This window comes from Pezoporus wallicus, unplaced genomic scaffold (assembly GCF_028554395.1).
Source record: "Pezoporus wallicus isolate ANWC-B61680 ecotype Strahan unplaced genomic scaffold, APGP_CSIRO_Pwel_v1 contig_3486, whole genome shotgun sequence".
Taxonomy (NCBI): Eukaryota; Metazoa; Chordata; class Aves; order Psittaciformes; family Psittacidae; genus Pezoporus; species Pezoporus wallicus.
Window position 1 is genome coordinate 5019567 of NW_026642292.1, and position 24300 is coordinate 5043866.

General features: G+C 41.3%; 2 protein-coding genes across 5 annotated transcripts in view; one reads left to right on the forward strand and one right to left on the reverse strand.

Moving 5' to 3' along the window:
- The window catches only part of ZNF410 (zinc finger protein 410), a 21865-nt gene extending 15445 nt beyond the window's left edge, over positions 1-6420 (reverse strand). For 2 of the 4 annotated variants that reach the window (XM_057428612.1, XM_057428609.1), the window contains exons 1-3: positions 5654-5828; positions 5067-5202; positions 1922-2121 (exon numbers count right to left, since the gene is read on the reverse strand). In XM_057428612.1, coding sequence (XP_057284595.1) covers positions 1922-1954 — 33 coding nt within the window. In that variant the 5' untranslated portion in view covers positions 1955-2121; positions 5067-5202; positions 5654-5828. Of the gene's footprint in view, positions 1-1921; positions 2122-2649; positions 2900-5066; positions 5203-5653; positions 5829-6403 lie in introns of those variants that run through there. The other 2 variants (XM_057428610.1, XM_057428611.1) reach the window with 2 other exon arrangements.
- On the forward strand, positions 5842-24249 carry FBXO33 (F-box protein 33). Its single transcript, XM_057428608.1, has 4 exons — positions 5842-6447; positions 13018-13128; positions 18412-19097; positions 21816-24249. The coding sequence occupies exons 1-4, from the start codon at positions 5912-5914 to the stop codon at positions 22085-22087; spliced, it is 1605 nt and encodes a 534-aa protein (XP_057284591.1). The 5' UTR covers positions 5842-5911; the 3' UTR covers positions 22088-24249.
- The last annotated feature ends 51 nt before the right edge of the window (positions 24250-24300 follow it).

Here is a 24300-nt window from a genome sequence, read left to right on the forward strand (position 1 = left end):
AAGTCCAGAAAAGACAAGGCCTATTTACAGCTCCTATTCAAGGAACAAGCATTCCAACTACCCTGACCTTTGGCTATCAGAACTAATCTGTGGGAATCCACCCATTCACTTACAAACTGCAGTAACAAAATGCCCCACCTTATCATTCAGAACTGGGAGAAAATTTGATAGAATTTATGAAGCAAGAGAAAGGAACTCCTTGCAGCCCATGCTGAGACCACTCAGTGCAAGTATGAACTCACAGCCATATATTTTCCTGAATAGTGTTAACTGGGCTTTGGCTGCTCTGTTAAGAAACAAATAACACATCACCTGGGCTGTGATGAGTATATAATCTTCATTCACTTTAGAGTTCTAGTTTAAGATACCTGCTGTATTGCATATGGACTTAAAGGGACAGAAACAGAAGACTTAATAAAAATAATTCAATTTAAACTTGCAAACTGCCCCAAAAGGTACTTCACTGCAGTGCTAAGCTGTTAAGACTTCTGAAGAGGTAAAGCTGACACAAGCAAGGACACAAAGTGATACACTCCTCTGCAGTCTTAAGCAGGGAAATATATAGATTACTGGCTAAAAGGCATTACTCAGCCTAAAAGACAAAGGCAAGAAACAGGAGAGGTAATAAACTGAACACACTGATACAACTGTGTTGAATACAACAAACTGTAGACTGTTGTATCTAGCAAATTATAGGTACCAGTAACAAAAAACAGAACTCCTCAGACACTCATCAACAGGCTACTGCTGAAGTGAAATCTTGAAGAGGTTCATCTAGACCTTTGGTAAGAAAACAAAACTGTCTTGGGTTATCTGAATGGGTCTCACAGGAAAGACCAAAGTTGTTATCTGATGTAATGGGGACTGCAGGATGTATACAACTTAATATGCAATGTTTAAAGGGAGGATCAAAAAATGAATCAAGGTGGGTATGTGGAGAAAGAACCATGGGAGAGAGGAGACTCCAGTAATGTTTGCTGGCTGCTGGTCTGTACACTGCTGTGTCTGATTACTGCAGTCCCTTCTACCTACTTATTAAGCATATTCCTAAATATTCTACCCACAAGTGAGTGCACTGCTAATGAGCTTCTAGTTGACTGATGTGTGAGGAGGCAACTATGGCCTGGAAAAAGTCTGATTATATCTAGAAATTGTTTTTTTTTTTTAGCCAGAGCTGGGTGTGGGCACAGGTAGAAGAAAGACTTCAGGCCTGGCAGAGACCAGAAACATCTGTGAATGTGAGTATGCATGACTGCAGTGATGAGGGTATAAATATATTACATTAACAAACTTTAGTGTTGTTCATGCTGTTTGTATTTACATCTTAAAGGTACTTCAAGTGTGTATGTGTTAATTGGTTTGTGGCCAGCTGCACATGCACTTGCATGCATACGCAGACATCACTGCAAGCCATGCTCAGCTGTGCTACAGGCTGAACCTGGAATGGTCCAGCAGCCTCACACCAAGCAATCAGAATCCCTCCGGGTGCTGCTGCCTGCCACTTCTGCTACTGCTTAATAGAAGCACGAGTAGTTTAAAAAACAAAACTGGCTGATGTTTATAGAATAATCCAGACTTCCCAAAAACAAGTCAAGTCAATCTGGTTTGAGGGAAAGAAATAGTCAATATAGTAATTTATTTTATTCTTGTATCAGAATGAACATTGTAATAGTGGGAGAAAAAAATAATGTAACCTGAGAACAAGCAAGAATATTGGCTAACAATTTAACAGGGATAGGGAGGGGAAATATGCAATAATCTTTACTCTCTTTCACTATTCAAATCAAAACATGGAAGCATTAGAGATGCCACTGAAAACACTTTGAAAATTAATATGTAAGCAGCAAACTGGGTATACTCATTGAACTAAGTGTTGCCCATAAACGCTGCTGGGCACTAAACCCACTTTACCATTGCTCACCTCAGGTTTGGATTCTAACTCATCCGATAACATTGATTCAAGTGTCCAATTCCTGCAGCTGTCCTCAGCAAGGCACAGAGTATTTTGTATTTTAGTTCAGAGAGAACAATACTCCCTGATTATTCTCATATTTTCCTATGTGTGAAACAGTGTGGTGGTCCTTCTGCAAGAAGCTGTGCTGCACAAATATTCAATTTAACCTAAAAAAAAAAAGGAAAAAAGGAAAAATAAAGAGATAGGAACCAAAAACCAAAAGAAAAGAAGAAAGAAGATGCTGCTTGTCATTGTAAAATATATACTTTGAAGTACTGGGAAAACTCATTTACCTGATTCTTGTATTTGCATTGTCACTGAGTCAGCAAAATAACATCCTAACATTGTGAAATCAATTTTCAGAGGCTATCTACCACATTTTATTTGCAGTAACATATTTTTAATGGAAAAATGGATTGTTCATTGTGGAAACTTATGGGATCAACTGAAAATCACATACAGTGTGCAAGAAACAAGGGAGCTGTATTCCCAGCCTGCAAAACAGTGGAATTGTCCAAGTTGTAGATGAAAGGCAAGTGTATACAAACAACCTGACACCAGAAAATCTCTGCTTTTCCTGTCACTACATTTCCAATTGTGAAATACCTTGATGAACACAGGTAGAAGTTACTTCACAACTAACCACACAATGTTTCCTATTTGTGCTAAAAGGTAAAATGAGAACAAGCTGGTACCTGGTTTTGCCTACTGGGAAAGCACTTGGACACTAGCGGTGGGAGAAGAAAGTGAGCCATGTATAGTTCTTTCCCTCTTCCATCACAATTGATCTATTGACTATATTAAAAAATAATGAGAATAAAGGATCAGCTAAAAGAACCCAGAAACCTTCCTCTAGCACTTCTCACACTAAGAGGTGCTGCACAAGATGCTCCGTACAGGAGCCTCCCCTTCTGCCATGAAGGGCCAAGATAATGAACACAGCTAAAGCGGAGTGCTCCAGGCCAGCGCTCCCAAGCCAGGGCACGGGCATATTCCCGCCTGCTCACCCGTTGCCCTCCTCCAGCCCGCACCCGGGATGGCGGGCCCCGAGCCATCCGCGGGGTAGACAGCCAGAGCTGTCAGGCCCGGCTGCCCGCACCTCTGCCAGGGGCACGGGGGCAGCACGGAAGGGGTCGGTGGGAGACCGACCCTAGCGCCGCGGGGCAGGGTGGAAGTGCCGAGGCCTTGCAGAGGCGGCGCCCCTCCCCCACGCGGGCAGGTGCGCCAGCCCTCCCCCACGGCGGGGGTCGGTCCGCGGCCGTGAGACGAGGCTGCCGGGGCGGGAAACGCGGGGTGCTCACAGCTGCCTCCCGGCCCGCTGCGTTCCCGTGCCCGGCTGAGGGCGGCGAGCCCCAGAGGAGCACCCACCTCTCCCCGCCCGTACCACAGGGATAGTCCCAGGGCTGCAGTGCTCACCTGCAGCCCGATTCCCCTTAAAATAACCACCTGATACACAGTATTTTACAAGTGAAGGTTACGGAGGAACCTTTGGTCTTCTTGCAACCCCGTAACTCCTCTTTTCAACATGTTTGTTACAGTGCATGGGGAAGCACCAGTTCCCTACTAGTACTTGGTTTCTGTTTCTGCTTTGCTCAGACTCAGTGCATCTGTTCTTGCAGCTCGTGACAAGAGAACTCCTGAGCTCACAGCAACTCACTAACGATACAGAACAAGGCAGCAATTCCAGAAACGTGGTTAACAACATGCGTAAAACCCAAGGAGGGACTGAATAATTCAAAAAGCTTGTGCTTTGGCTTTTGTTCATCAGCCATATCCTGGTGTCTGTAGTTACCACGACAGAGCTTCTGAAGCAGCAAGGTTGGCAGTGTCTGGTCTTGATGTGTGCTGCTGAACCAGTGACCTTCAGGTCCAATAAACTTTAACTTGATTATGGTTAGTCCATAGCTCTGGAGTCACATGTGACCCCTGACTTCCATACCAGAATGGCTGCTCATGGGATGGTGCTGGCGCTGCTGAGCAATGAGAGTCCCAGCAATGTGAAAATCATGGAACAGGAGCAGTTGAGGCTGGCAGAACCAGGGTCCCTGGGTGCAACAGCCACAATGGACTGTGGCCTGTGGTCACTTCCCAGGAAATGAAGATCAGCCCCTGCCTGCGAACTGCTCTGCAGTAGTTTCCTCCAGAATGTGCAATATAGCTCCTCTGCCTTTCAGCCAACTTTGATTTGCAGCTTACAGATTCACAGTTACTCCCCCTTAGCTTTAAAACTCTCTGTGTCTTGACAGAGGGCTGTGAGCTGTAGTGGTCATACCGAGAGCCTGGCACTTCAGCAAAAAGGCCATTGACCAGCTGCCTGCTGGAACCACCAAGGAACTCCCTACAGGCTGCAAGCAAGTCAGATGCTCATCGTTTTCTGAGGTATTATCCTATCAACTTGCAGTTGCTGCATTAGTACCAACAAAAGCTGGCACCATGAAATCAACTGACAGTCAAGCCAAAGCACGGAAAACTATGATTCAAGGTCCAGAATTTGCAGCCTCTGAGATCTGGCTGCCTCAGTGCCACACCACCCATGTGAATGGCTTGAGCCAGGAAACCTCACCAAGCCTGGCATTTCTAATGTCAGCCCACTTGACCATAGTTGTGATGATCTGAAGCTTTAGGTCCTTTTATTCACTTGAGCCTACAAAACTGAAGATAACCCAAATAAACTGGAGCTGAGTAAATGACTATGCAACTGTCACAGTTACAAACCGTTTCACTGTGTTTATTATCACAGGCACGATCCCAGCAGATTTGCAGATCTGATACAACCTAACAAAGGCAATCAGAAATGCAGGACTATTGACTTTATAACCCATTTTTTCTTTATGCCAGTTTGGTAATCCCAGGGCAATGAATAGTAAAGCTCGATTCTGTTACATGAAGATACTTGGTAATCTCAAAGGTCCTTTGACTCATCATCAGCTCAACAACGTGGAATTGTTGAGTAAGTAGTAAAATTTGGAGACATGTAGGTGTGCAAGTTCCTTTCATTTGTATCCTTCTAGGCCAGGTGAGTTTGGCTGCTTCAGACCTTACATCTTGACTGCCTGGGGGATTTCCCCTAATCTGATAGGGGAACCTGCAGTGGGAGTAGCACAGTGCTTACCTGAGTTGTTTGTGCAGATCCAAATCACTTGTGCAGGTGTGTGAAGCAGCACTGGTCCCTGAAGGGAGAACTGTCCAGCTGGGAATTACTTATGGTCTCACTTTCTCAATAACATCTGCCCCTCTGGGATCATTCTCTATAATCAAGGAGAAACAGAAGACTTAGTCACAGTTCCTCCATGACCAGATTCAAGAAAAGAGAAACACTACTGGGGTTCCACCCCTGCTGTGAGAGGGGCGAGAAAATGGCCAGTCATGGAGGATGGCTTAAATCTGGTTGTCGATAAGGCTATTCACAATGGGACCCTATTCTGAATGCAAAGAGGAGCCTGAGCTTTATTCCTCTTATCCCATTTTTTTTCATGTATAATTTTTGTACACTCAGACATAACATTGCTGTATAGTGATGTACATTGTTCTAAGATACTAGCAGTACTAAATTTTATTTTAATGAGACTTTTAGAATTGTAAAACTTACATATGAAACTGCAATTCACTTCGATGTTCAGCCTTTGCAGCAACAGTATGCAACAGATTTTTAAATTCTCTCAAAAGCCTGCATGCACAAGAGACATTATCTTTACACACCTACAGCTGACACTGGCATGGCTATTACAAAGCTGAGTTTTATGAAACTGAGGGAACTAGGATTTGGCGCATTTCCTCATGTGTCCTTTCAGGCGCGTATACAGCTGTGTCACGTGTCGGACTCTGCTGCGCTTCGCCTTTCCTGCGTAGTCAGCGCGTTTCCTGTGGCGGCAGCTGGAATCCCGGCGGTGGCGCGGGTGGTGCGTCCCGGCAGCAGCCGCGTCCCGGCCGGCGCCCGCCCCCTCCGCCTTGTCATTGATGTTGTTGTTTTTGTCGCAGGAGCTGGAGGCGAGGCCGGGGCCGCCGCCTGGGGCCGCCGCAGCGGGGCTCGGGCCGGCGCCAGGCATGTCGGTGTGCGGGGAGGCGGTGGGCGCCGGCTCCCTGCCCAGCGAGCTGGTGGTCCACATCTTCTCCTTCCTGGCGGGCCCCGACCGGCTGCGGGCCTCGGCCGCCTGCTCGCACTGGCGGGAGTGCTTGTTCTACCCGGCCCTGTGGCCGCGCCTCCGCCTTAGCCTCCGCGTCTCGCCGGCCGAGCGCCCGCGCCTCGAGTTCCTCATGCGGAAGTGTGGCTGGTTCGTCCGTGAGCTCCGCGTACAGTTCGCCGCCGACAACTACCCCAGCAGCGGCGGCGGCGGCGGAGGGGGGGCGGCGGTAGCGGCGGCGGCGGCGAGCGAGGGCGCCTCCGCGGCGGGCGACGGGGAGGCGGCGCCGCCGCTGTGCCCGCGCTGGCTCGACCTGCTGAGGACCTACCTGGAGCTGGTGTTGTGCGTCCTGAGCAGCGTCCGGAACAACAGGTACCGCCGCCGGGGCAAGGCAGGGCAGCGGGCCGCGCTTCGCCCGGCGGGGAGGCAGCGGGGGAAGGTGGCAGGCGGAGCGCAGAAGCCTCTTGAGCCACTCGGGGCCTGGGCCCGGCCGTCCCGTCCGCTTTCGCGGGAGAGGGCGACGCCCGCAGCCGGCAGCGGCGTCTGTGAGAGACCCGCGGCGGCCGGTTCCTGCTGGGGCTGCCCCCGGGGCTGCGGCGGGGGAAGGCCGGCGGAGCCCCGCGCTGCCGGCCCGGGAAATCCTGATGTTTGTGCGGCTGCGAGTTGAGCAGAAGCGGAGGCGCGCTGCTTCGCACTGCCCAATTGTTGTTCCCTTCTGTAGCTTGATAGGGAGTATAACCGCAGGCGTTTAGTTGGCAAGCGGCTAGTCAATATGCGAAACAGATGTAACTGCAGTAAGAAAAACTCCTTCCTCTTTCCGAAGGAGGGGGGAATGCAACTACCGTGAAGCGAGTGAGAGCCGGGAGTTTGAATTTGGTGCCTAACAAGGTACCTTTCTCACTTTAAAATATAAGACTTACTAGCGACAGGATTTAGACCTCTTATGCATGACTGAAAAATAATTAATGCCGCGAGAAATTAGAAGGAAGGTGAAAATGGCATCATCGGTGTCTTTCAAGACAGAAGGATGGAGTACTGCCCCAATAAAACACTTTCACCTTTCTAGCTATGAGGGATTTTGCCGTTGAAAACTTGAGCTTTCATGCCAGCTTTCCTGTTGCCGTGCTAAACTGAGATTTGACTCAGTTTAAAATTGGAGATTTGGATTTGTTTGAAAAAATACTTCAGGCGTAGGATTTTCTTGACCAAATTGAGTTTAAATGATAGAAATATTTTCCTGTTGTTTGGACTTAAGATGTGTTTAGATCCTGCTTTTTACAGAATTACTTTTGCAGGCTAGATAATTTTCGGAGGTTGGAGTTCTTTAAAGTGAAACTGCTTGCATTCTCTTTGCCGTGTGTGGGTGTGATCAAGATAGATATCTTTTTAAAAAGATAATAATCAGATATCTTAATATATGGCCTCCAGTCAGCAGCTAGACAGGAAAACAAGGATGTTAGATTGTAATCTGTTTGGAAAGCCATTCAGAGTTTAGGATAGGAAATGGTTAATATTGCCTCCCCTCTGTGTGCATATAGTTTTACTTATAGAGGAAATTAAAAAAAAAAAAAAACCAAACCCAGAACCAAACCCCAAAACTGCAAGTATTTTAGGGTATCTTTATGATGAGTTAAACATTGTGGATGGCCTTTGGAAAGCTGCATATAACTGAATCATGGTCCGATCACCACCCCTCTTTGATTCTGGATAGATAAGAGCGTAGTTTGAGGCCTTCCTTCCTTCTTTATTTTGAATTGTAGCAAGAGGACTTCAGATAATTCCTCGTTGGTTTGAGCTGAAAGCAAATGGGGTATGTGAAGTCACACTTTCAGTTCCTCTGCTCTGTTGTGCCCAGCAGGTACTTCCCTGTGGTGCAGCTGTGATGGCTGAGAGTTACAAACCTTATTTCTGAAAACGGCTCGTGGGTCCCAGTTCACTTTTGTTTTCATTTATTTCTTGCCCAGCCAATCCTCGGTATGCAGATCATGATCATCTGTCTTGTTTGGGCTTCTCTTGCGTTTAAGGAGCTTTTGCTGAACTGTTGAATCTTTGGGAAATCCATAAGTGGAAAAAATGTTGAAGTGATGTTGGTGGTGATTATCTAATCTGAGACAAATATCTTGGACTACATGCACTTGGAGTTTTAAAATAAAGAGTATTTGCAGGAGATGTTGCCTGGGGTTTTGTTGGAAAAACTAGAATGTTTCCCCCCATCTCACTAAATTTTGAGGCTGTCAAAGTTAAATGCATTGTGACATGGCTTTTAGTACACCTTTTTTTTTCTGAAAAGGACAGTTGCTTTCTAAAGTTCTTTTTACAGGTTCTCTGTGCCCAGTGTGGATCAGGACTGCAGTAAAATACGATGTAGAAGTAGTTGTTTCTCCAGTACCTATTTTCTGGTAGATTAGTATAATTTTGGTGCTAAACCAGGGGTGAAAAGTTACCATTTTGATAGGAATTTGCATTACTGTGCTTTTTTGATGTCTGCAAATCATTTGCACGCTGCTCTTTTGTTTTGAGATGAATAATGTATGACTTGGGAACAGAGGGCACCTGGTTATTACAGCAGGCGCTTTATGAGCATTTAAAAAATTGGGGAGGGGGTTTGCATTAAACAGTTGAGCTTTTATTCATATTTACTTCCTGAATAGACTAATTTTCACCTCCTCGAACAGACAGAGGTTTTAGTTTATTTTGATGTATTTTTTTTCTTGCAGGGTAACTACCAATAACCGATTGGTTTGTGTGTAGAGCATTGGAACATTGTGGTTTAGCTCTTTAAGGAGAGCTTTGGGAAGGAGCATTAGCATATTCCACATTGCTGCTTAGTTCTGACTGTGACGACATGTCTAAACCGGAGGCATTGTCATCTGCCTGATGCTTAGCTTTGTTGAAGGGATGACCGTGGTTCAGTCATTTTATTTCTCTGCTTCTGTTTATTCATCCGTAATGCAAGGATAATTAATAATTCCTTCCTATGTTTGCTGTATGTTCCTGTACGTGGGATAGCTATTCTAGTTTCCAAAATGTTGGAAACAGCAGTGTTTTTAAATTCTGGAGTGGCTGAATCACTGTAAATGCATTCCTTTTGGAATTAAGTTTAAAACAGGATGGTGCTTTCATAACTCCTGTCAGCCCTTATGATAGCTTTTTGGCAGAGAAGTTCAAAGAACTTCGATCTGATGCTTCAGAACCGGGAAGGAAGAAATCTACTTTTGTGACATGGTATGCTGTTTCTTAACCTTGTAATCTTGTTGTGGGCTTTTTAATCTACTATTAAACAACACAGTAACACGCACACCCCCTCCTTGAAGGAAAAAAAAAGTACTTCAGATGTCTCTAGAATTCCTTGAGGATTTACAATACCACAGGACCTAAGAAAAATAATGACTAAAAGTAATGTAATTTCTAAATGCTCTCTTGGGTAGAGGAGAACAATGTGCATTTTTGCTAAGAAAAGCATTTTCTGTACAACATAAAATTGCTAATTTCTAAGCAAGTCTGCATATTAAGTCTCTAGAAAAATATTTCAGTGTGGCCTTTGCTAATTCTGATGGAATTAAGGAAGTATCTGCTTGTCTGCAACTTGGTTTAAAAACAACTGAAAATACTCTGTCAAGTGTTGCTGCTGGCAGGCAGTTATAATCCAAAAAGGTATGTTCTAGGCCTGTCTTATATTTCAGGTAGAGCTCAAGTCGCCAGAAACTTTATTTTGTGGTTAGCAGGATATTACTCCCAAAATGTTGCTTTAATAGCGCTGGGACTGTGATAAGCTCTAAAAATCCATAATTTATTTAATTATAAACCCTACTTTAGTACCATTTAGTGATCTGTAACTTTCCCATGACCTGTTATATTTATGACAGTAAATGAAGCAAAGTAACAAGGTATATTATTGCTGAACAGTTGATGTTCTTCCTATAAAAAAAAAAAAACAAAACCAAAGGGGTGTGTGTTGCCATAATGTTCTGTGGCAATATTTGGAGGGACAAATTTTTGCTTAGTGCTCTTAAGAGATCCTAGTAATCTGTGCTGCCTCAAATTGTTTTTTTTCAAAACTAAGTTCTAGAAAGCAAGTGGGAGGGTGACATTCCAGTGCATATAGCACCTAATAAGCACCTCCTGATCATTCAGGAGAAAAAATCTGTTCTTTTATGCAACTCTGAAACCCCAAAGTATGGTTTCTCCTTTAGCCGCTTACAAAGAAAAATAGGAAGGTAGTAACATGCACAGGCCCCCCTCCTTTCCTCTGCAGTGTGTTCATCTGTGTGACCTGTTTGATCTTTGCTGTGGAAACAAAAATGCAAGATTGTAGTAAAACTGTGGTATCTTGGTAAATTGTAGTATCCATCTCAGAGTTACCAGAAATTGGTGAGTGGCTCAAAACGGTAGACTGCATCTATATTTGAGGTTTTGTAATGACTCTCTTCTGTTGGTCTGAGCAGGCAGCTTAAACTGGCAAAAACTAGTATAACAATACAGTATGTGACATACCACTTTATTCATGTTGAATGTAAGCAAGGCCATTTTGTTCTTTTTTTTAATTTGGTTGTTCAGAAAGACTGATCAAAACTGAAGATGAGGCCTGTGAAAATCTTACTGCCTTTAGCATGCTTTTTGAGTTAATGGAAAATGAATTGCTTAGAAATCCTCCCAAAACACGTTTTTTCCCCAGCTCTGCGTGTGGGTAGTGCATAGGATTAAGATGCCCTTATGACTTTTAGCAAAATATGACAATTACCTTCTAAATTTTATTTAAATAGCGATCACTTTACTAACTCTCTGAAATAAAGATGAGATGTGAGCTGAATGCCATAGAGATTATATGACACTGCAGATAGTAACAAAAATCTGATATTGTGTTGAACTGTGGCCAGGTTTGTTGACGGTAATAACTGTGCTGTGAATGGAAAAATTACTAGATGTTTTAATTGCTTAAGTTTTGAGGCAGAGAACTTCTTCATGTGTCTCTGTAGCATGTGAAATGGCAGTCAAATAGATGTAGTAAAAATGTGGGATACTAGTAAAGCACTTCATGTGTCCTGTAGTTTGGTGGCTCTAAAATGGATACCTGCCTACAGTAGCATCCACTGGGGGTATGAGTAGCACAAAACAAGACCTGTGTGTGATGAAAACAATGCAGGTGGTACAAAATTGTCCGAAGATGGCATTTTGTCTCATTTCTCAGAATTAAGTCACCAAGATCAGAAGATAAAAGCTTAATTACGGCACTGGCTGTGAACACTGCCTTTCACACCAGGTGGAGGTTTCTGCTGCTTTCCCTGTCATAGCAGACTCTTACAAGTTTTGAGGGAAGAAGAGGTGGTGCCCATGTCTTCACAGATTTCCCTTCCAAGCTTGTTCTTCAGTATGATCAGGCATTATCTTTGTCAGAAAGTCAGAGTCATAGAATATTGAGCATGTGGTCAGGGCTCAGTTTATATTAACGTGTCATCAGTGCAGTAGTCCTGTATTTTAAAGACTAGATATCGAATGGTTAAAATTTCTGAAACAGTTTTAAAATCTAGGTATTTTGCCCCAGTATTTGCCTGACTCAACAGGAAGCATGTGGGTCTTGGTATGAGCTTGTTCTTCACCTCTAGAAGAAAAGCAGCAAATGCAGCATTGAGTAGATTTCAGGATACTAGTATATGGTTATTGAATACAGGAACTTCAAATGAAAAAAGTTATGATTTATGGTAGATCCCAGTTACAGACTGCATTTAATACTTACTTAAAAAATGTGAAACCTGACTCCTTGATACTTCTTTTTTTTTCTTTTCCCCTCCTCTTGGTAGAATATCAATTCATACTGCGGAAGTAGTGAGATGGCACCAGAGCTTCCCTGTGCTTGAACAATGTAATTGTACTGCGTTTTCCTCAAAGCTGATCTGAAGTATTAGCATATGATTTGTAAGCCAGCAGAAATAAGGATTTATGTAACTCACTTAATTGTCAGCTACAGGTTAATTGGCACCTGCTGTTTAAGATTAATTCAACTCATGTATCCAGTTGTGATGAAACTGGAGTTTCTGCCATGTTAATTAATTGCAGACTAGTCCTTGCATGTTAGGAGTAAATCTACTTCACAGCATGTATTAAAAATGTTACACAAAACTTAGTTTTAAAAAATAAAAATCTCAAAAGTAAATGCCACGCAACGACTCTAACACCGCAGTCGTTTCCATGTCTCTTGCTTGGTAATTTTTAGGAATATAGAAGATGCAAGCTAGAAATAAACTGTACTAAGGAAAGGAAAACCATCTAGCATGCTGAGCCATGTCCAGCATAAACTTATGCTCATTCACTTCTTTTTAGGCATCCCTTCTAGAGATCAGAATTGTATGTCATGTTGGACCACTAATCCTCTTTGATCGCTGATGGGAAAAGCTAGAACAGGTTCCCCTGATTTGATGTAACAGAAATTAGACATGGTGTCGGGAACTTTTGCTTTTCCTGTCTCAGGTTTGTGTTTGCCTCAACTGAGGCAGGTTTGGGCTCCCATTTATAACCCAACTGAAATACGTAAGTGCTTAGGCAGGATTGTTTGTGGTTGCATTCTGTCTGGGTATTGGATGAAGTGTTAAATGTTAAAAAGAATAGGTATTTGATGTTTTCATCTGTGATGCTTAACACACATATTCCAAGGACTAAAAAGTGCGTGAAAGCACAGCTAAAAGTTTTTTTTATGGTGCTGGCCTACTGAAAATACTGTGGTGACTGGAAACTGGCATTTGCTTTTACAGCTGGATTTAGCAGTTTGTGTTTTCCTTTTCCCCTCCAGTCTTTTTCTGTAGTTCCATATGTGTCTGTATTCTGGGACACTAGGATGTTTCCCAAAACAGACTATATGTTCCATGTAATAATGTGTTCTTATTGCCAGTGTCTTATCTTGTCCAGAGTGATTCCTTATCGATTCCTTTTTACTTTGATGTTTCACAGGAACCTCCAGAAGTTAAGTCTCTTTGGGGATATAAGTATTCTGCAGCAACATGGAAGTATATCAAATACATACCTCGGTAAGGTTGACCCTGATGGCAAGAAGATTAAGCAGTAAGTTATATCTTTAAATTATCAAATACAGTAAAATAATAAAACCAGATAACATAGCACAGATTTTCATGCCTGAAATATGTGACTGAGAAAGCTTTTAAGTGTTTTAATTGGATGAGAATCTAGATTCTTAAATTGAGTTGATTTCTATTCCTGCTATTCACATGAAGTAGTCTGTTTTTGTTGCTTTTTATTTCTCCCTTTCTCAGTAGGATGAGAATCCTTTCTTTCCTCTTTTCACTGTGTTCTAGAAACAATGTGTTAATGGCACCAAAAGGGGAAGAAGGATGGCGTGTTGTTGCCAGCACCTCTATTATTGCTGCAGATGAAAAATTAGAAAAATAAGTAATCTGTTGTATTTCACAATAATTAAGGACATGTAGCAAGTAAACTTGAAAGAGAACGTAAATACAAACAACTTACTTTGAGTTGCATTTTAGAACTAGGTTATGTATTTGCAGAATTCCTGGAAGAACGTAGCTCACAATGTGCTTGTTTAGTGCAGAGGTGTATTGTAGCTTGCCATAATTACATATGGTACAGTCCTTGAATGCTTACCATCAGAATAGCTAGTTTTTCTTTGGAAAAGGTTAAATACAGTGTCAAAAGCTACTGACTTTGGAATAAATTTCCATAGAAGGAGTGATATTAAGTTAACTATTTTAGCAGTTCTGATAAAACTTTCCATACAGATAAATTCTGAATACCATGATTTTAATTTGTGTCTCTTTAAACATCTTTCTCTCAGTAGCTTAGGAGCGAAATAATTACAGCCACTTGTGAGCTCTGCTGGTATTTTTTTTGAGTGGTTCTAGAAGTAGCGTAGGTATATGATCAGATCTATGTATGTGAACACAACCATCAAAGTTAAGGGTTTGGTCCGGTCATAAGTTTGCAAAACAGTGCAAATACAGATGTGTGTCACATACTGTGTCATCCATTATGCTTAGAATGCAGAACTTGGAGCATATGTAATACATGTATTGTTGTGCTGTGTGCAGGTAAAAGGCTGATTTAGTGAAAGCTCCTTTTTTTCATACCCTTTATTGTCAAAACATAAATATATAATCAAATCTTTGCCAAGGGGTTTGAAGAGAGCCATCTAAGCAGATGTTTACTCAGCTGAGTGCATGGTTAAACATTTCTTCGAACAAGTAACAAAAATAAGTATGCACGTTTCAGAGCCATAAACCTCTCAAAGCCCAGTATCTACTTTCAAGTTAGTCTTTTGGGTGAATGTTGACCTTTGCACATTTTGGAATGAGCGAATAAATGCTGCCTCCTTTTTGTTTGCTTGGTTTTGGGGGGGTTTTTCTGTTTTCTAGAATAAAACAATGTATTTGGGACCTGCTGGTCCTTTTCTAAATGAAAGGAAAGCTGTCAGTGTTTTGTTTAGTATTCTCAAGTTCATTAGCACTAGCAGCAGATTTACTTCAGGAAGTAAATTTTTATAGCTCTTTAGTCTTGTCTTTTGTCTGTGGTGTTTGCATCAGTTAAGTTGTAAAGCACTGGTGCTGGTAACTAACCCTGGAAGATGCTGAGCAACCTTTGGAGACAGCATTATTGATAGTTGAGGATTTTGGAACCCATATGGTGATAAACATTACTAGCTGTTTCAGAAACTTCCTGCAATTAAAGCAGTTGGGGAAGAAAGTGTGACATTTCCTGAAGTCCATATCATTGAGCTGGGTGTAACAGACTGTGGGTGGAATCTCTGCTAGTACAGAACTATTAGGATGCTCCTCCAAGTTAAGACTAAGGATTGTTCTGAGGGAGAGGAGGCTTTGGATTGTATCTTCAAAAATAACACTTTTGCACTGATCAGCATGGATTCGTAATGCTCTTTCTTTTTCTGTGTAGCTTACATGTCCCTAGTTCCTTTCTAAAATTCTCTTTACAGCTCAGTTCCTTAGTGTTGGGAGCTCAGCATCAGCATAAATAATGCATTTGTCTAGAGTTAAACAAAGAGTTTAAAATTTTGGCTTTCTGAAATCTGCTTCCCATGATTTATCTGAGTGGTTCAGATGGTTTGATTCCCGAAAGAATGAGTTTAGCCTCTGTTATTAAACAAAATATTTTGATTGACCTTTTTGAATTAAGCAAAGGGGCTCCATATGCATCTTAGTAGTATGTTTGCTTTCTGTCCAGGGCCATCCATGTGCTTCAGTACTGCTCAGGGCTGTTCTTTGGGCTTAAATAGCGAATTGTCTTGTCTAGTCAGGCCTTGGTCTGTCCTTTGGCTGAAAACACCATTTCAGACATTAATTGGGAAACTAACTTATTTTGAGTTTTTTTTAATCTGTTCTGTTCTGATCATTCGTAGGATTCAGGTTGATAGTGAACATCCCACAATTGCTCCTTACAGGAAGGAAAGGGGACTGATGTATACTTGTTGAGGCATCATTAGGTTATGTTACTTTCTTGCATGTGCTGAGCTGTGCTTATTTTTTGTGTTACACATACTAACCCATGCCTAAACTTTAGTTTCGTAAGTGAGCTTTAAGATAACTGCATAAGTTAGGATAAATATTGTACTACATGCTAAGCAGTTGAAGTAAAAATTACTATGATAATAAAGTGGGTGCTAATTCCCAAATACTCACTTACTATGACTACATTTCTAGAACACAGTTCAAACTTTTGCAAACTCCAGTTAGACGCAGTCTGCTTATGAAAAATGGGATATACTCAAGAGGGTGCAAGGGAGGAAAAACCCCTGATAGGGTGTTTGAAAGACTTACTTGAAATATGTTAAAACTAATGGCCTGTGGTTTATATGGGTGCTTCTTGTCTGGACTTACACAAATCGGTATTAAAAACAATCCAAAAGTGATTACTCTTAAGTGTTCTCTATTGACATGTTTGATCTTTTTTTTTATTAAATTGGCAAAGAACTGAGGAATGTTCTTAGAACCTACAGGTTGATAGACTTGTCACCACAAATCTAAATACCTGTGTAAATACTTTGCTGCTTGCACTAATAAGCTGATGTGTAGATAGCATTAAATCAGTATCTCTCTTTTAAAAAGTTATTTAATGCAATTCCCATACAGGACAAAACCCACCCTGCAGCTGCAGAATTCTGTACTGTATTTCTCTGTGTTAAATTGTGTGAGTACTAGAACAGTACTCTTCTAACTTAGATGTTTAAGTCACATGAGAAGCAAAACTTAAACAGATTTTTTTTTTTTTTGTGCTGTGAGACAATATCCTGACTGACAGCAATCTGTCATATAGATTGTAGTGTTCTGTATTCTACTAAGCATCTCAAAATTGATACGTCATCTCTTCAGTTGTTCTGTAAAATATTACAAGCACTATTAAGATTGACTACTTACTATTACAAAATAAACAACCATTGCTGCAGCCATTACAATGCCATTTGTAGGTGTGTATGGTGAGAGTGGAGAGGGAAAAGTCATCATTCATTGGAAGAAATTAGAGAGGTTTCTGTGGTAGAGAGATTTCTTTGGAGGTAGAGAGATTGTCAGAGAATCTGCCCTCAATTTAAGCATCATCAGGCATAATTGTGAAACAGACATTGCCAGGATCAAACCGGGCTCATCTGAGCTGTAGAACAATTTAGGAATAAAACAGCAAAACTACCCTATCTGTGACTCTTGACCTGGTGTTTAAAACTGTTTTGTTTGTGTCGCAGTTGCCAGTCCTCAGCTAAAAAAAAGTAATCTGAAAATCAGAGAATATCTGGAAGAAAAGAAGTCTTTAAACCTGATGACTATACTAGGCAAAGTCTTGGGAACTGTTCTGAGGTGTATAATAAATACAGTAATCACAAAAACTTTTCCACTTCCAAAGACAAGTCAGACCTTGCAAACATGGTATGTTTTTAGGAGAAGAAAGCCCATGCAAGCAAGGGAGAGGATGAATAAGGATTTGCAGAGGGAGAGGATGAGTAAGGATTGATCTCTAAACTTAAAACAGAAGGATTATGGGGCATCAAAGGTGGTAGGTGCTCACTCTGAGCTTCCTGCTCAGAGTGAGCACGAGGAGGGGGGGGGAATCACCCTGCAGGATTCTCTGTTACTGGTTGTTACAGTTGCTAAACGCATATGTGAATAAACTTGTAGAAGTGAGGTCCCTGGGCGTTAGTGAATACGAGGAGCCACCTTGGCCTGTGGGTCTGAGTTACAAGTGTTTGGAAATGAGGGAGATAATTTGAGAAATGCCCCTACGTGATTTTCTTGTTCTGTTGCACTTCTTGAGGAGTCAGTGTTTCTTTGCTGTCAGTCAGGATATTGGGCAAAATAAGCCTTTAATATCTCTGTTAAAGATACATGGATGAGAATAACAACTTTGTAACAGTGTTTTGCTTAGATGCCTAAAGTATGCAGGTACTCCTAGCAATGAAGAAAGAAGCATTCTGTGCAAAACACTAGCTGATTTGAGGCACAAATTTCTGCTGTTTTGTGCTGAAGGTGTTCACATCTTATTTTCTTGACATTTTGTGGAACTGTCATAACCTGGCTCAGCTGTGGATTTCCCTTAAACACTGATTATTTTTTTTTCCTCTGGCTGACCAGGGTTTGAGATCAAATGCTCATCCACGTACATGTCCTAAAACATAAGCTCAAAGAGCACTTGCCATTTGAATTTGTCTGAGGTTGAAATTGTACCAGGTCCAAGTTGTCTTGGTAAAACTTAAAACCTGTTGACACTTGAAAATCCAGTTAGCTGTACATTTGGAATTATTTACAGAATCATCTTATATGCTTGTTCTTTACCCTTTAATGAGCAGAGTCAAGCAGGTAGCTTGAGATCATTCTGACTCATGCTCAAAGTCAAGTTTCTGCAACCTTTTATTGAAAATTACTTTTTTTTCCATACTGAATTTGCAGTTCTGGAGAGGTTAGCAAATACAAAAAGCTGTTTTTAAAAACAAGAGCTATGTTTTAAAAGCATTACAGGTTTTCTTATTTGCATAACCTTAAAATGTATGTGGGAGGGTGTTAAATACGTGCTGGAAAATACATGAAATGAAGGTTCATAGTGTGCCACTGTTTTTGAAAGACAAAATACTTTATTTTTCACAAGATGGCTTCGAGTTTTAACCTTTTCACCATGCAGTGAGGGTTAAATTGCTGTGGGACGTCTGCAAAGTCAGGTTCTAACACTTGTAGTTCACAAGAACCATAATAATAGCACCTTCCTACAGAATAAGGCCATTAAATGAAAGAAGAATCTGGAATAAAAAATAGAATGGTATGCATTTGGTAAGACTAAACCATGTTTAACAGGATCATTGTCTGTTTTGTTTACTTGCAGAATCCAACAGCTGTTTGAAGAGATATTGGGCAATAGCAGGCAATTGAAATGGCTGTCTTGTGGGTTTATGCTGCAAATAGTAACTCCCACATCATTGTCCTCCTTGTCAAACCCTATAGCCAACACCATGGAACATCTGAGCTTATTGGACAACCACATCCCTGGTAATACCACTCTTATCACCGCGGTTGAATTGGAGCGCTTTGTGAATCTGCGTTCGCTCGCTTTGGATTTCTGTGATTTTACAGCTGAAATGGCAAGAGTCCTGGCTGATAGCAACCATGTGCCTTTGCATCGACTGTCTCTCCTGGTCCACAGTGTTTCCATAATGCACAAGTCATTGGACAGTATGCCAGAAGATGAGAATTGGAAGGCACTGACTCGCAACAGCACTAATCTTCGGGTCTATATAATGGCTTTTGATGTCAAAAGTGATGATATGTTAAGGATTCTTAAGCCCAGTATCCCCCTAGAGAGGATTCACTTTGACAGCTACATCACTTGTGTTTCAGGGGCTGTTGTTGACCTCATATCCAGGCAGTATGACAAGTTCCTCACTCACTTTATACTAATGAATGATGTGATAGATATGTCTGGTTTCCCAGATCTCAGCGACAACCGGAATGAAGATCCACTTGTCTTACTAGCCTGGAGGTGCACAAGGCTGTCTCTCCTGGCTGTTCATGGTAGGTAGTATACTCTGTGCGCGTAGTATATGACTTCAAAATACTTACAACACTTTGGCCTTTTTAATCACAATGTGTTTTAGTGGAGTGGTGTTCAAAAGTCTGCTGCATGGTTGCTATGCGTTTTGTTGTACAGATATTTTTGTGTTTGAAAATTTGAAGGTGTTTATTGTGTGTGAGTTCTGAAAGTATTTGTAGCTTCTTAACTTCTGTTAAGAACTCACATAGAATTTTATTAGGCTTTTCACAGAAGCGAGGATGACTAAGAACTGAGCATTCAAGGGGGCTTATCCTGAAAGTGGTCTGCATTGTGCAAGTTCTACCAGGTGGCCTGTTATGTGACCATGAGCACTGAAAACATATGCTGGCAAGATGAAATGATTGTGCTTCCTGTTTGTAAATAACATGGGGAAGTGCCCTAAGACTGAGGGATAGGAAGTCTGTTACCAGTTTGGTAAGACTTTGCCAGCAGATAAAAGCTGAAAAGTACAGTGCAGAGGAGGTTGGCTCAGTGGGTTCATTGGTTTCACCAATAATACCAGAACTAGGTTTATCCCACCTATTTATTTGCCATATCATTGCAAATAATAAAAACCTGCATTTATATTCAGCTCTCTCATCAGTACAGTATTTGCTGGAGGTTACAGTTGTTTAGCAAATCTGAAGGCACCTGAAACTGAAATAATTCAGAACAGTTCTTTGTGCTGGAATCAGCTTACCAAGACCAGGTGTGACGATGCATGAAGGAGTTAAATAATGACTCTGTATTGTGTTGCATAAGAATAAGCTGTCCTCTGACTGCTTGGGGGAGTAAAGCTCCGGTCATTCAGCACAAACAGGGAGAAACCTTCAGCAGTGAAGGCTGTACGTTCACATTTCCTTGGTTGCAGTCAGAAGGTCGTGCTGTATGTGCTAGAAAAAGGTTTTTCCACTGTCTTCTACTGAGAAATTATAAGGAAGGCTGTGGGGAGAGATCAGTTCAGCTGCCTTTCCTTTATAATTTCCAGGTCTGACTGGTTTTGGATACTGGCACATGACTGTACCACTCTGTGCATTTTATGGGTTTCTTCTAACATTTGGGTACAAGTTTGAGGGCCTTAAAAAAAAAAAGTATTGCCCTAAATTATCCTCCTCCTGTGGGGAAGTCCTCTAGTGCATTATCTAAACTTAAAAATATGGTGAAATACCTGAAATAAGCTAGCGTAAGTATCTTTTAATACCAGCACATGTCTATTCAGCAGAAGGAATTAGTTTGTGCAGGGTGTTGGGAAAGCAAATGCCTTCTGCGGTTCTGTGTAGCAAATAGGTGTTGCTACACCTTCATTTGGAGAGATGTCATGTATACCTGGGGGAGAGAATGGCCAAGTATTAGCCTTGCTCTGGTGTTGGGATCTAGATTCTTTCCCCTTCTTTTCTCCCCTCCTTGTAACAGAAGCTAGCTAAGCTGCTTATAAATGCCTCCTGATCGTTTTAAAGCTGTGAATATAACTCCTCTGGTACTGTAGCATAAGCATCTTTCTTCAAGAATAGCAACTGTGAAAAGAACACGACTAGGAAGAAAGATCTAGAATGCTGTGGTGTTTCAGTGCAGCTTCTTAGCCTCACGCTTATGTTTTCTGAGGCTTACCATAAAATGGTTGCTGGCTCCATAATTCACTTTATATGTAAGTGCTCGGGTTTCTCCTTCTGCTGAAGAGGTTATTTTTCAGTTTCCAATACTACTCGGGGGTTGCTGCTGGTGGTGGTTTGTTTTGAGACTGTTTGGGGTTTTTTTCCTTCTCCTTTCCTTTGCTATTAGCTCTGAAAAAGGCTTTTATTTGCATATAGTTTTAATTTCCCAGCAGCTTAATTTTCCCTATTCAAATATTGTGTAGACTGCAGAATCTAAGAGGGCGTCTTACCAACAGAATGATGATGAAGGCAGAAGCGAGCCTTTCCTTTTGCAGTGGAAGGGCTGACTTGGCAGAGCTCCCAATAAAGGGAAGTTCCCAGGTTATTTGTGGTTTGCATCTGAATAAGGAGCCCAGCATTTGCCTTAGCCAGGGTACAGAAAGCTAACAGGTAACAAGGCAGTAGGTGTTTTTAAAGAAGGGTGCCAATATATACTAATGGGAAGAGGGGGAAGCTTTGTAATTATTTTAAATCTCAGATGGAATAACAAGATATATGTAGATTTTTATTTTTTTTTAAAATATTTATATAGTGGTGTGCCCTGTTTCCTGGAGAGGATTTTGGTTTGCATGGTTTGGGTTTTTTTTTTTGTTAAATCTACCTTTAGTATAACAAAAGCAAACACTTTTTTTTAGCGCAAACAGTTGTAAGACAATCCTTTTATACATTCACTTGAAATAACGGATTACTTTTTGTTTTAATTCTGTTTATTTCTATTACAAAGCAATCACAGGTTTGAAATTGTAGGTATAAATTGTAGTAAGGAAGTCCACTTTTCTACAGATAGTGGAAAAAAAATAGATCTGGAAAAGCTTGGTCAAACTACCTGAAATATTTTTGATAATTCTTCATTCAGAATACAAGATGGGGCTTTACCACTTGTAACCAAAAAAAACTCCCCATGCTGTAGGGGGATTCTGCCAGATGGAAGGTGACAAATAGGTCCAGAAGGACACTGAGATGATTTGCTACTATGTACTTCTGGGAAAAAAAAAAAAAAAAGCCATGTAGCAAAATGACAGAGCAACTTCTTCTTCTTCCCCCTAGGTTACACAGTTTGGGCTCATAATCTCATAGCAATTGCTCGTCTTCGTGGCTCTGACCTGAAAGTTCTAGAAGTCACAGAAGAAAGCATTGATTTTGACCAAGGAGAACTGGCTGATCAGGATGTGGATCCAGTACACAATCTCATCGAGCAAGTATCTCTCGGATTGGGTCGACCTTGGCATGCTGTCATGGACATAGAGCTGCTCAGTGTCTTCACTGAGCCAACTTGTCACTTCTACAGAGAGATGCAAAGCTTCAGTGAAGGCATTTAGCTCCTTATCTAAAATTCCTGTGGTTACATATGCAAGTAGGGTCCTATTATGTTTTTTTTTCAGTAGTGTGAATTAACCCCTTTTGTGCTGTGTTTAATCAGTATTAGCTATATAGAATTATATATGTGTACTCTACTTCTTGATCAAAGAACGTAGTCGGGTATTGGTTTAGAAGCTGAAAGTGGCAGTGTTTAGGGTTTTCACGGTTAATGGACTTGTCTACCAAACCTTACAGAGGCACAGCCAAAGGCTGTCCGAGGTTGCCAGCTAACTTTTTACTTCTACTGATAACTGCATTTGGAATGATTTTTACTCTTGTATCGGAGTTCTGTGCTCAGGAGCCAACCCTTTTTAATACCCATATCCATAGCCCAGTGGATTTCTGTGCTGTCATTGTGTGTTTAATCTGGTAGCATGCTACTTAATAGGCTTAAAGGAAGAGAAGTCTATCCAGGGCTGTTCATCGTAAGACTCTCACCTTGCTTTATTTCACGTGCCGATTCTGAAGCATGACTTAACTCCCATTCTCAGCTTTTCCTAGCTGGTAAGTGGTGGGGTGAAACACTAGCTGTTCAGGTACCTGCACTTCCAGATCCACTCCATGAGTGTATGTAGTCTTTTGGATTCTTTGCAAACTCCTCCTTGTTTATTCTCATGTTCTGTCATCTTAAAAGTTAGCTTTGGGCCAAAGTTTTGAAGAAAAAAAAGCAAGAATGTGCACTCCGATGAGGTAAAAACATAACAGTGAAGACTTCAGTACTAAGGTATACACCTGCAAACAAACATTAGTCGTGAAATCCCTAGCAACCGAGTCACTGGATTTTCTCTGTCAGCGCCTGTGTCAGCTGCCAAAGAATAGATTAAAAACGAAGAAGTGCCCACATGCTGGCAGGGGCAGGCCAACTTTTGGCCAGCCAGATACTGCTAGATTGTAATATATAAGGTCGAATTTCGACCTGTGGTACACAGCTGTGCTGTGGCTCAGTCAGCAACCTCAGAACTCTTAACAAACATGCACCTGTTTCACTGTGAATAGTGAATGTAAAGGAAGGAAAGGAAGCAAATACAAAGCTTGTTCTATCACAGGTATGAGCTGCTATGATGCATGAAGAACATTCCATGAAGTATGTTTTAAAATCTTGTTATATCTGAGAGGCTTTAAAAGCCGATTTAACTGTTTCAGGGCAACCGCGGTACAGACGTGGTCTCTGTGAGACTTCCACCTGACCCCAGTTTTAAGTGGTACGAATGTTGTGCATTTAATGTTTAAAGGACAGTCTGCAATAATAAAGTAAGTGGCCAACGTGGGTGCCCAGCAGTGCTGAGACCTGGCTGCTATATTGTAAGCTTTGGAAAACACAATTTATGCAACAGATGTCCAGATATGATTCTATTTATGGAAAAAGTTTATATGTGTTTTACAAATGGTTTTACCATCTTATATTAAAATGACCTTTTGACAGGTGTGCGCTGTTTTGTCTCCAGTGAGCACATACCATGCGGATTTTATATGTACATCAGTAGAGTGAATCCACTGGCACAGTGTGTGTATATGCCAGATGTGGTGAGATTTTATCTTATAAATGTGATCAGACAAAAAAAACTCCTGACAGAAAATGTAAGGAAACCAGCTGAATGTTTGAATTGATGACTGATGTTGTATGGTTTATGTTAAATGTATATTCTTTTAATCAATGAATAAAGCATTAAAAATTGATCACTGTATAAAATACTTTATTGTATCAGCATGAAGACTTTTAGGATTAAAATGCACCATCGTTGATAAGCTGTGTGTAACTGGTAGCTCCCGTTGTGTTTAGGTCAACAAAAAGAGTCTAAACTAAGTCATACAGTATTTTTTCTTTTATTTTTTTTTTTAATTTGGCTGAGTTTTGCCATTGTTTTTGGCAGGGGTGGAAAAAGGGGAAGGATGCTTTGCTAAAGATCAGGCTATCAGACCAGTTAGCACAAACAGTGTATTGTGATATAACTTACTAGACTGATACAGTAAACTGTGGATTATAGACTATAGAAGACTATTTTTGAGAAGTTCCTGCTGCATCTGTTGCAATTGCTTAAATCAAAATCTAATGTGCTCAAGAAAAACAATGTGTAGTACTTCTTTGGTGTCCCACTATTAAATAGATTCTGAATACCTGCAATGCTTCAGTTTGACGTTTTATCCGTACCCAGAGTACGTAGCTGTGCCTTCT

Coding starts and splice junctions, on each gene's coding strand:
- FBXO33 (XM_057428608.1), top strand. CDS start 5,912: ATGTTGTTGTTTTTGTCGCAGGAGCTGGAGGCGAGGCCGGGGCCGCCG. Junction 6,448..13,017: donor AGCAGCGTCCGGAACAACAG/GTACCGCCGCCG, acceptor GATGTTTCACAG/GAACCTCCAGAAGTTAAGTC. Junction 13,129..18,411: donor GATGGCAAGAAGATTAAGCA/GTAAGTTATATC, acceptor GTTTACTTGCAG/AATCCAACAGCTGTTTGAAG.